Source organism: Mesitornis unicolor, unplaced genomic scaffold (assembly GCF_000695765.1).
Source record: "Mesitornis unicolor isolate BGI_N332 unplaced genomic scaffold, ASM69576v1 scaffold36509, whole genome shotgun sequence".
NCBI lineage: Eukaryota > Metazoa > Chordata > Aves > Mesitornithiformes > Mesitornithidae > Mesitornis > Mesitornis unicolor.
Window position 1 is genome coordinate 1 of NW_010209937.1, and position 12,511 is coordinate 12,511.

At 43.3% G+C, this 12,511-nt stretch overlaps 1 protein-coding gene across 1 annotated transcript; it reads left to right on the top strand.

Annotated features, from left to right (window-relative positions):
* Positions 1-6,383: 6,383 nt before the first annotated feature.
* Positions 6,384-11,940, top strand: LOC104547373 (ubiquitin-associated domain-containing protein 1-like; the record flags this gene model as incomplete). The annotated part of the gene is made up of 5 exons (XM_010193027.1): positions 6,384-6,504; positions 8,612-8,685; positions 9,932-10,039; positions 11,051-11,153; positions 11,832-11,940. Coding segments are annotated over 5 exons (515 nt in total), but the record flags the coding sequence as incomplete, so codon positions are not given.
* Between the last annotated feature and the right edge of the window lie 571 nt (positions 11,941-12,511).

Sequence of the window (12,511 nt, forward strand, 5' to 3'; positions counted from 1 at the left end):
TCTGTGTCCCCGGGAAACTCTCGGGTGCGTTGGGAGGGAGCGACGAGTCCGGGCAGGGTGTGAAGCTGAGATAACGCCAAAATCTTTCTACTTTCTGCGATATGCGCTGTTTTCGGGGCTGAGGCTGAAAATCCCGGCCAGGGAGAAGGGCAGGCAAGTCCCCAAGTGAAGAAAACAGATTTTTCCAACGCCGCATAAACGCCTTTTTTATTGAAAGAGGAGAACAAAAAAAAGGTAGCTCAAGTAAGGAAGTGTTTCCGTGTGGTGGTTTCCTGGTTTTCTATGTTTGGCACCCCCCAAATTATGTGAAGCTTTTTCATACAGAAAGAAAAATGCCTGTTTCAAGAGTTTTGTGTGTTGGAAAAGTAGGATTTGGGGGGAAATTACTTTGCAGCCTTTAGTTGCAGAATTTGGTTTGTGTTCTTGAGATCACCAGCTCCTGTGTGCACTTTATGGTCTGGTGGCTGTGTGTTGCAGGAGTCTGGCATACTGGCTTCTGATAATTTCTCCTCAGAAATTACAGCCTCGTTTGGTTCTTGTTTCTATTAAAAAAAAAACCAAACCCAAACCAAACAAACAACCCACACAAAAAACCCAAACCAAAACAAACACCCAAGGGAAGTGGTAACTGTGGAGAACTTCCCTTTTTTGAAAAACTCTTAGCACAGCCTTACCCTATGCTGGCTCGGTAGCTGGTGGTACATTTGGTGGGGAGGTAACAGCCCTGTCTGATGCTCTCTCTGCAGTAAAGTCTTAATGGATGTGTCCAAAGGGTAAATTACTAATTGCTGTCTGGAGGAGAAGATGCGTAAAAATGCACAGTCTGTAGAAGCTGAGCTGGAAAAGATGAGCTCTTCACACTCGTGCTTAATTAGCACTGCTACGTTTGTGAGTGTTAAGTGTTAAAACCAGTAGTTTCAAAACCATTGGACTGAATTTTGAAGATCTACTGTGGCAGAGTTACTTTAAAGCAGAACCATGATTGACAACAGCAGCGTGTGAGGTTGTGACCCTTGCTCAGGGCTGTCCTGAACTCTGTCGTTCTGGAACCAACGCAGCTCGAGTCGCAACCTGCTGAGTTTTCTGCCGAAAGCTTTGCTGAGAGCTGTGTCTTTTTTGAGTGGCAGAAGCAAGAGCCTCTACTCCCATCTTTCTCTAAACCACATTTAATAGCAGTTTTTGTCTTCAAAGTCTTGCAAAGGCTTTTTTTTCATAAAGCACAGTTGCAATAGGAGCTCATACCTGTAATACATAATTGCTTAACACCTGTTTGAAGGGTAAAAGGTTTTATTTTCTGGGTGAGCGTGGCCAGCAGCCCCGGTGCCCTGTGCCTTGGGCCCTCTGGTTGTTTGCTTTCAACTGGAACCCGTGGCAACTACAGGTCGCAGCGCATGCTGGCTTTCTTAGCCTGTAGTCTTTGCAAATGCTTTTTCATTTGGGGATGAGAAGGGCTGCGGTTGGGTTTACTTCTGCTGAGGTAGGTGTGATACTTCTTGAGGGGAAACTGGGGGTGTGAGGGCCCCGTACTGTTATGCTCCTGGAAGAAATCTGGTGCTCCTCACGTGTCCACTTCAGTGCGCAGCTGAGTGATTAAGCAGAAGAGTGGTGTAAGGACTGCCAAAACAGGGCGGGGTAATGATTACGTGCATGTGTGCAGAACTGAAAGGCCTTTAATTATCAGGAAGCTTAATTGCATGGAGGCTTGCGTTGCAGCACCAGCCAGGGCAGAAGACAATTGATAACTTGGCACGAGGTTTGATTTCATTCTCTCAGCTGCTTTGTGCTAATGGTGTAGATTTACATAACCGTTAGGGATAATGTTTTATGGAGAGGAAAAGCAGAAGAGGAAAAATCGTGGCTCGTGATCATGGGTATGTTGCAATGAATCTTGATAGCACCTTGAGATAATTTATGCAGCCATCTCTTGTGAGATGCTGATTATTATGTTCCCTAAAGTCTTTGAAATCATTCTTTCAGGAAGGGGTGGAAGATATTTGTAAGGGCTTTGAATTAGGAAGGTGGCCACTTTTCCCTCCATGACATTCAAATGCTCCCTGATCTCTGAAGTGTCACTCTCGATGTCTTTCTTTTTTCCTTGAATGTTTTATGTTTGGAGGATTTTTGTTACAGATAAAGGGGAAAAAAAAAATCTCCCACTAGTTTTATTTCCTGATTTGTAACTATTTAGTGGTGATTGTTGTGAAACTGCTGCCATTAGTAATGCTGTCTATGCAGTCTGTGAACAAATACCTGATAATAAGTTGTTTCCCTCCCTTGTTATTTTTTATCCCAGGTTTCACCACCCAAGTGTTCTCTGGGAGCTGTTGCTTGTCCCTGTACAGGGCCCCACCACCTCAGTGGGAGCAGACCCTGAGCTCTCCTGTGGTTTCCTTAAGATAACTGTTCATTTCGGAACCAGAATTGAAAAGGGTCAATTTAACCACAGAAACTCAAGCTTAATTTAAATATTTTTATGATCCATGATCTTTATGCCCAGCATTGGCAGTCCAAGGACAGCACTGCACCGGCCAGCGGTGCTGTGGGCTGTCCTGCTTCCGATACTCTAATTGTGAGAGACAGTTGCTTCTTGCTGAGGCTCAGCAACATTTCCAAAATACTGCTAAAAATTGTGGTTGCGCACTTGGGACGCACAGATGTGGGCTGTACGCACACCGAAGCTCTACTGCAATTTTCCTGGTGGTGTAGGGCAAGCTTTCAATGCTTCTGTACTTCTGTTCCCCTTTTTCTTAAGCTGCTTCAGTGATACTCCTTATCGTACCTTAAAACTGTGGGACAGGGATGCAAGGTGCTAGTTCTCAAGAGTGCAAAGATGAGGTTGGTTTATGCCCATGGGCATGTTTCAGATACTTTGAGGGGTGCAAATGGTTAAAGCCACCCAAGCTTAGTAGTAGGGAGTGTCAGTACTAATTTCAAATGTTTATGTTAATAAAAGCAAGTAAAAATGCTTTTTCTCGTTTTAAAAACAAACAAAGCCTTGTGGTTTTTCAGAATTCCACAAATAGCATTTGGCATTGCCCGGGCTTACAGTTTCAGCAGTTGCTCAGGCACCTGTGAATAAAGGCGAAAGGCGCCTTTCTCACCTGCCTGGCAAGGTGCCTGCTGTAAGCTCCTGTGTTCAAAAGGAATGCAAATATTTATGCTGGAAGCAAAACGATGAAACAGCAAATCCCCTCCTTACAATTCTTTAGTATGCAAACATGCAAGACGCTCATCTTCCCCGGCATGCTAAGGTGCTGGTTGCCGGGGAGCAGTGCTCGTTGGCCCCCACGGTGCCCTGGGGCAGCAAGAGGCACCCTGATTATTTTGCTTCCTCTCACTTGCGTGGCAGATGCTTCCTCTGCCCTGCGCGGGGATTTCCTCTTCCCTTCGCCGCTCTCCCTGTGCGTTAGCAGTGCTCTTCTCTCTCTGGGCAGGATGATGTTTTCACACAGAATCACAGAATGGCTCGGTTGGAAAAGCCCTCTGAGATCATCACGTCCAACCGCTCCTGTCTACCCCCTAAACCATATCCCTAAGTACCTCGTCTACCCGCTCTTTAAATACATCCAGGGATGGTGACTCCACCACCTCCCTGGGCAGCCTGTTCCAGCTTCTGACGACCCTCTCAGTAAAGAACTTCCTCCTTAGCTCTAACCTGAACCTCCCTTGGCACAGCTTGGTGCCGTTTCCCCTTGTTCTGTCCCCCATCACCTGGGAGAAGAGCCCAGCACCCACCTCTCCACAAGCTCCCTTGAGGCAGTTGGAGGTGGTGATGAGGTCTCCCCTCAGCCTTCTCTTCTCCAGGCTAAACAAGCCCAGTTCCCTCAGCCGCTCCTCATCAGGCTTGTTCTCCAGAGCCCTCCCCATCCTTGTGGCTCTTCTCTGAACACGCTCCAGAATCTCCACATCCTTCTTCTAGTGAGGGGCCCAGAACTGAACACAGCACTCGAGGTGTGGCCTCACCAGTGCCGAGTACAGGGGGATGATCACCTCCCTGGCCCTGCTGGTCACACTGCTTTAGAGCATTGTATTTAATACTACAGTACTATTTGGGCATATGTGGTTCTTGTGAACCATTCCACAGTGAGATTTGATGTTTAGTGGTGGTAGTTCCTGATGGACTCTTGGGAGCTAGGAGAGGCGTTACCTGTTGATGTGGCCTTTTTATTTCCAGGGCATGTTAGAATGTTAAGATAAGCTGAGTACTTCACTGAGCAGTCTCTTTGCTCAGTGTGCTGTTTCTATACGCCTTACTGTGCTGTACATTTGTTAACAAAGTGGTTAGAGGAAGAGGAAGTAAGATTCGCTGTCCCGGGAACTTTTTTTTTTTTAAAACAGCAACTTTAATTTTTTTCACTTACACTTTCATCTTATTTGTGAGTGTTACGATTGCACGCACACACAAACCTCTTTATATGTGCTAGGGGAAAAATGGATAATATCCCATCCTGCCCCCAAAATGCACCTCCCAGCTCCCATTTTCAAGTTCTTCCTTTTGGGGTTGGACTCTCAGGATCTGTAGCAGTAACATTTTGAGTTTGCTCAGAGAGGAAGTGTTCCACTGATGTACTCTGATCTGTACACTGATGCATTTTGATAATCAGATCAATAACAGGAGGTGCTCCCAGCTGCTTCTAGGCTTTAATGCGTTCTTTGGCTTTTGTTCAGCAGTTAATATGATGAAGGATTAGTAAGAAGCTGCTGTGGGACTCGAAACATTCTCGCTTCAATCTTATTGAGGCATTAGTACTGTACAGAAGTTCACACGAGGAGCTGAAGATCCGTGTTGAAAAGAAAGGCGCTATGTTTGGAAAAAGAGCAAGCAGCTGAGTTTTCCAGTGGTTGCAGTCACAACAGAAAAGGTGATGCAGGACTAAAAGGATTCCTTTGGAGGAGGCTGGTGATGTGTGTTGTGAAGAACAGGACTAAATGCTGCATCAAAGTGAAGCTCTGACTTCAGTGGGGTTTCTGGAAATGTCTGTTACGTGAAGGGTGAAGATGCTTTTCTGCAGACGTGGCAAAATTGGCCTGGTAGAACTGTGTATGGAAAGAAGTGTCATTAAAAGCTGTTTTCGGTGAGCAGAGCAGGTGAGGTCACTTTAGTGTCCTGTTCTGTGGCGAGGACAGCAACATCAATCTTGTGGTTTCAGTAGGTTGTTATTTTTAATTTTGCCTTTCTGGAATTGCAACCGCTGTGTTTTCTTTTTCCACTCCAACAAGTTAGAAGACTCTAGATGCACTGATGTAATGTCCTGGAAATTTATCGCTGTGGATCTGGGAGCCACTCTGGTGTGAAGATGAGTCAGTTCAAGGCCTGTGTGTGCATGTGCTCTTTTTTTGGTATTTGAACTTGATTTCCTAGCGAATTAATTGACATGCATGAATTGTAATAAGAAATTGAACAAAACATTCATATATGAAAAAATCTGTGCGTGGATTATGGTTGAGAAGAAAAGTTGTGAATGTAATGTTTGTGTAGCACTTTTAGCAGGAACCCAGAGTAGGGCTCCAGCAGCCAAATCTGTTGATTTCAACTTGAAACAAGGTCCAGAAACTGCTGTTTCCTTCCCAGTTGAAGGTCAAATATACTAAAATCACTGCTGACAGTTGCTTGTTTAGTCTGTGTGTGTAAATAATTATTATCAGATGAAGCAGAGTGTCTCTCATTTATTTTGACGCTAGTTACAAATGAGAAACATGCTGCATTACTCTAGCCTTCCCTTCCTTTAAAACACTGAGTGCTCTGTAGATTTGTGTTCTTAGTTCATGGTACAAATTGCTGCCCTCAGACTTTTGATTAAGTGTGAGTGACCTTAGCAAACTGTTGCAGAAATAACATAGCTGCGGGTCCTGGAGCATCTTTGCTTTGCTCCAAGTCTCTGTAGGCCTGAGTATAGGACCAAGCACTTGAAATTAGGTGATAGAGATGTACTGTGAAAGCACAAATCCACTTGCATAGGCTGGTGCCCTTGAAGGGCTCTTTGAGGCAATTGGGCTGTAATGTTAGGTCTTTGGCTGCTTGGGGAAGATTTTTCGAGCATCATAATCAGTTGGAACTTAAATATAGCTATTAATTTAACAGTGTTCAGGAAGGATGGGTAAAATCCTTCCTTTTGTTTATTATTCTTCCCAGCCAGGAGCCTGGATATGCAGGTAGAAACCTACCACAGTCCGTACCATTACAGCACAACTCAAGCCTCAGTATCTTTAATAAAATACATTCTGTGCACTGGCCTCTAGCATTGCACTGTTACTTAAGCTATTAAGAAGGTAGTAAATGGTGGCACAGTTTGTATGTGGGGAATCTTAAGTGCAAGATGCAGTGATTCATGCACTAGACTTCATTCTGTCTTCTGATCTTCACTGTGTATTATCTCCTGCAGTGTTTACCTGGGAGCTTGGAGGATCCAAAAATCGTGACACATCATAAGTTGATACATGCGACTTCTGAGAAGGTGCTGACAGACACAAAAACAGTGTTGGAGGAAAACATTCAGGACAGAGGTAAGATTGTCTGTTTTTTAATCCTGCCAGCCTGGAAACTTGAGATTGTGTTCAATTATTTGGCGAGTTCCAAGCAGTAACCTCTTTAACATCTCTCTGGTTTGATGTAGGAAGGTAATAATGTCACAGAAAAGGAAGAGGAGAGAAAGACTTTCTGCCTCCTCCCCCTGCCCCAGTGAAAGCACCTGGAGCAGTTTGCTTCTCTTCATTTTTTCCCATTAAGAGCTGAAAAGGAATTAGCAGTGTTCATTAAGTTGATAAGTTAAACATACTATATTTGTCTCCTTTTAAAGGAATTTGTTTAAATCTCCAGGGCAGAGTCTATAATTCAAAAATACTTACCATGGCTGAGTATTCCAAAACTGACAACCCAGTGCTTTTGCGGGTTTCTTGAAATCTGTAGGTCAAGCAGAAGCATGGTTGCTGACGTGTATCTGAGTGTCTGCAGCTCAGATCACATTCTGTCCTCTGCAAACATAGGTCAGAATCCATCACGCTCGAGTATCGCTGACTACAATAGTCTATGTGAGGTACATATTTGCTCCTGAGCTTTAAAGGTTTAAAGGATTAATGTGAAACAAAGTAAGATCTAAAGCAGAGAGCTGGAGTCAGTTTTTTCTAGACAGCTTAAGCTAATGGCCCCTTCTGGAGATAAAGGGCACCGGTGCAGAAAGTGAGTGAAGCAGGACTGCTGTAGACTGAAATATTGTCTGAACCAGAAACTCGGCAGGAATGGAGTTCCTGTTTTTTTGCCTGAGTTCACACAGGCTGGAGAGCTGCTGCCATGAACACGAGAGGTTTGGTGTCTCTCCCAAGGCAGTGTCACCTATCACCTTTATAGCTGAACAGAGCTGAGAAGTGCCAGCTTAAGCAAAGACGAGAGACATGGTTTTGGTTTTTTTTTTTGCTGATTGCTGGTGTATTATTTCTAAGCAAGGCGCCAGGTCCTGAAGAGTTTTGAATTACAGTTTGCAGCAGCCAAGCAGTATTAACCGTGCAGTCATAGTAAGCTGTCTTGTGAATCCCTCTTCACTCCCTTTCCCCCTGCAATGTGCTCTACCTTTCATGTGCCTGGCTTGTCAAGAAGACAAGATCACAGCCAACAGCTGATTGCCACTGGCTGACTGCACAGGCCAGCCAAGAGTCGCATGTGGATCCTTTCAAGTCCTGATCAGCTGGACAAATGAGGGATAACAGCCTTCACCAGCTGTTGGTCTTGGCTGTTATGTGCTGAGCCAGACCAAGGAAGCTTGTTGTGTGAAACAGGCTTTGTTTGCTTTTTACCTGCTTAATGCAATGAGCTAAAAGCTGTGTTTGAGGCTGTATCTGGCTGAAGGACTGCGGGTGCTGCACAGGTGTGTTTTGGGCTCTAATCAGTGCATCTGCATCTTTCCACCCTTAGAATGTGTGTGGTAGTAACTGAGGTGCTAGAAACCTGCAAGACATCATGTGATCCCTAGAAAAAGGGTGCCGTGTAAGGGGAAAGAGTTAATGTTAAAAGCCCAAAGCAAGCTTGTGCAGGTCCTGTGGGATAGCTGAGACTGAAGCCCTTTTTGCCCTTCTGCTGGTGGGCTACCAGTGGCGCATTCATGCTGTGGACCATGAATAGCTCTGCTGCCGTTCACACACACACAGTTTCAGCCCGATACTGCAAGTTCTTGTTGAAGCTTGGCCTTGCTGCAGTTGTAAGGCCCCAGCTCAGACCAAAAACCATCCATGGCCTGTGTCTGCTGCTTCCTTCTCAGTGCAAATACTGGAAGTGTTGATGCTCTCTTATTATCATGGGCCAGTTGCTGTACTATTAATGTACAAGACAACTGGACCTGTAATACCCTTTCTTTAATGGTGGTGTGTGAGGTGAAGAACCCAGTATCAGTGAAAGCGTAACTAATTATGGACCATGTTTTGAATTCACTGTGCACTAAGGAATTGGTAACACTGAGGGGGATCATGTAAAGTCATACCTGTTTCCAGGTGTGAAAAAGGTCTGATGCTACAGTGGAATTAATACAAGATTCATCTCCAGGAAAAATTGAATTTGTGATGTATCTTACGAGAACTGATTTACCTTACTTTCTGATGTATTTCAGTATCATTCTCTTTCTAGATGTCTTGCTTTTGGTAAAGAAGCGTGCACCACCTCCGGTCCCTAAAATGGCAGATGTGTCAGCAGAGGAGAAGGTGAGTTTGAAAGACTTCTTGACTTGGCTGTTTTGATTAACTGCTTTATTAATGAGCTGTAGAAGGATTACTGTGGTGTGCTCTTTTTGCTTGTAGAGCCAAATGCTGCCAATTAAATTCTAGGGAAATTACTTCATATTTCTTCCAACCTTTGAGGAAGCTGACTTTCCATTTTTAACTTTGTGAGAACATCTGCCTTGGAATAAGACATGCAGATACACTCTGTGAAGGTGGCATAGACTTGCTCTTTGAACAAATATCTAGTAACTGTATACATAAAGTTCAGCAAGTGTCTTTGTATGAAAAAAACAATAGAAATATGTTGATTTGCTGTCAGGCTGTCTTCTGTCTTTATCTGTGTGTGTTGTAACCTTCTAACCACGTCTCTAGGGCCAAAGTGTTGGTTCCCTGCTATTTTTTTAAATTTTATTTTATTGGAATGTAATTGTTACTGAGGGTCAGTGATGCCCAGGATTATGCTTATGCACAAGCGCTACTGCAGTTGATCTTATCACATAAACACTTGGAGCCATGCTTGTGCTTGACATTGTGAATTCCCAGGTCTCTTTGTCCTTGCACAGCTTCGTTTCTTCTTGCTTCCTGTAAGTATCGGTGTCTGTCTCTGTGTCCCTTCCTGTAGGCATTGGTATCTGTCTCTCTCTCCAGTCTGGTCTTGCTGTGCAGAATGTCACTAAGAGCATCAGTTATAAGACTGAGAAATATTTATAATTTTTACCCTGCTATGTTTTGTGCTGGACTATAAGCATGTACTGAAAAGAAGGCACCATCTATCTCTGCACAATACTTGCAAGCACAGAAGCACTTCCAGCAGTTAAGTGTTAGTCTGTTCACGTTATTGGTATGTGTCTCGACAAACCATGGGTTTGAAGAGTACACTATGAGCAGACCATATGGAGTGCAGTCCTGGGCACTGAGGCCTCTGAGTTCTCTCCATGTTTGACACATCACTTCTTTTTATGCTGGAATTTCCCTGCGTGTTTAGAAAACAGAAATAGATACAAGTACTGAAAGTGGGGCAACCCAACAGGTCCAGTTTTGCTCTATAATTGCAAAGTCATACTGGTGCTGTTTGTTGTTATTGCTAGACTGCTGTTTCTCTTAGTTGTGAGTTACAGAGCACTGCTTGATGCCTTGGTGAAGAATATGGAACTGTTCTCAGCTATGCTGTGCTCTCTGTTCTGTGGATAATGGGTTGTGGAACCTGATCATGTTTCCTATCCCTCAGAGGAAACAAGAGCAGAAGGCTCCTGATAAGGATGCTATTCTGAAAGCAACTGCGAATCTGCCCTCTCGCAATGTGGATCGCACTGTGGCCCATCACAACATGAGAGATGTAAGTATTACACTTGACTTTAACTTGCACTCTAACATCCAAATAGGCTCTTGTGTAATCTTTTACGTATGAATGGGATTCTCTTTTCTCTATAAGAGAAGTTCAGGTGTATATAATGTTTACTGACAATAAAACACTCTTTTTTGACTTATGATTTTGAATATTTTATTTGTCCACGGGAAAGCCTCAGTAAACTTATTCAAGATCAGGCAAATGTGAAGTTAGGGGGATTTGTTTCTTCAGTCTTAAATTGTTCAGGCCCTTGAAGTGTTTTCTTTCTTTTCCATGGTTTTGAAAAGAGAAATCGGTCAAATTTTGACTTCAGTAATTGAATGCTGATGATCTGTAGTGCTTCTAACTATGTTTTCAGCGGTGTGGGGACTACTTCTACCCTTCTGTATGAAGCAGCAAATCTGCCTGCTTATTTCATGCTGTCAGCGTCCCCTAGTAACCTAAAGGGGACAGTTGGCATTTAAGCTGTTTAATGGCCAACATGACTTACTGAGCACAGCATTTGAAAAAACGAATGTCCAGCTGAAAGGCATATGTGATGCTTCAGTTGAGAAAATAACTTTGGTCTATGTTATTCAAATTTAGATTGCTAGAAAGCAAATAGTAGACCAGGAAGGCTCGCTGGTTCGCAGAAGCAAGTAGCACTGGTACAGAGCTACTGCAACTGTCTTCTTACAGCACCTCTGCAAGGTGGGAGTCAAAGTGTTTCTGTGAAGCAATGACTTCTCTTGACCACTGCGTCTCTTGTGGTGGTGCTGGGTGGAAAGCTGTGGTAGAAATAAAAGGACCTTTCTGCCCAGTAGCTTTTACTTACATGTAGCACTTCACAGGAAAGGCCCAGTGCTTCTTGAGAAACTAAATAATGAAAATAAAGCCCTAATAAAGAAACCTCCTCTACAGGGGGACAGACTACTGCTGAGGTACTAACAATAGATATATTAAGATTTAATGATGTCTGGTAACTTTGTCTAAATGTTTTGACAGTTTCCTTTCTTGCAGTTCCAGACAGAGCTCCGGAAGATCTTGGTGTCTCTTATAGAAGTTGCACAGAAATTGCTAGCACTGAACCCAGACGCAGTTGAACTATTTAAGAAGGCAAATGGTATGAATGTCTCTTTATAGATGCTAACTCAACCCTGGGAACTTGTCTGCTTCCATAGCAGAAGACTGGGCTCACAGAGTGAAGCGCAGACCTTGATGTAATAGCAAAGCTACTGCAAACTTTGTGGCAAAGATTTCACCTTGTGGATATAGCTGTATAAAACTTGTGAATTTATGAAGTCCCTTTGGGATGGATGAGAAGTTCCATTTAAAAATAAAATCACCAGTAGTGGAAAAAATTGAAAAACCTTATGAGTTGCACTTGAAGGGGGTGGTAAAGAACAGTTGAATACACAAAAGGAGTTGTTAAAATGAGGAGAAAGTGTAGCTGTTGATTCTGTTTGTGCAGAATGCTTGCCCTTGAGATCTGCTGGGACCAGATCAAACTTAATTTCTAGTTAAATGAAAAATATATCTTCACTGAGTCTCCTATATATTTACTTGTGTGGAAATACCTTGGTGATGTGAGAGTTAGCTGTCTTTTATTTGAGATCTTGAATACATCTGGACAGAGTCTTTGTCCTGGAAGAAACTATCTGAGCTGTGTGTGGCAAATTAAATTTGGGTTAAATTTTGCCACCAGGGTTTGAACTTGACATGTGCCATTCCATTGAGAGGTTATTTTTGTTTTTTTTAGCTCAAAGTCAATCTGAACGTTTTTTCATTTTTGTATTTGTAGCCATGCTGGATGAGGATGAGGAAGACAGAGTGGATGAGATAGCTCTGCGACAGCTTACAGAAATGGGGTTTCCAGAAAGCAGAGCCGTCAAAGCACTTCGATTAAATCAGTAAGTGTAGTCAGCACACTGCCTGTAAATGACTTGATACTGTTTCAAAAAAAAGGCATTTTTTTCTAAAGTCTCCTTATGTGGGTCACCTAAAACTAGGTTGGAAAAAGCATTAATTCAGAGAATAGTGCTGCCTTAGGCAGTGCACAGGTGTGGGGGAAACACTGCTGTACTTGCTCTGGAAAGAATAGCTGGTCAGTAGTTCATAAGGCTGCCAGGCTAGCACTGTTTCCAAATATTAAGTTCACATTTTCTTCTGCTTTAGAATTCAGATTTCATAGAGGAAAAAAAGCAAATCTAGCCCATCCATGTTGGTCTTTCAGCTGTAGAAAAATACTTTGTTCTGGTCTTTTAAAAACACTCCCAAGAATATTGTGAAGTCCAGATAGCAACTGTAGAAAAAGAGGAGGCAACGTAGTTCTTCTCGTGCCCTAAGGTGAATCAGCTGTACTGCCTCACTCCTGAGAGGGGTTTGTTGGGCCATTCTCAAAAATTTCCAGTGATAGAGAATCCACAACATATTCCAGTCTCTTTTCCAGTATAGAATCACAGAATCACTCGGTTGGAAAAG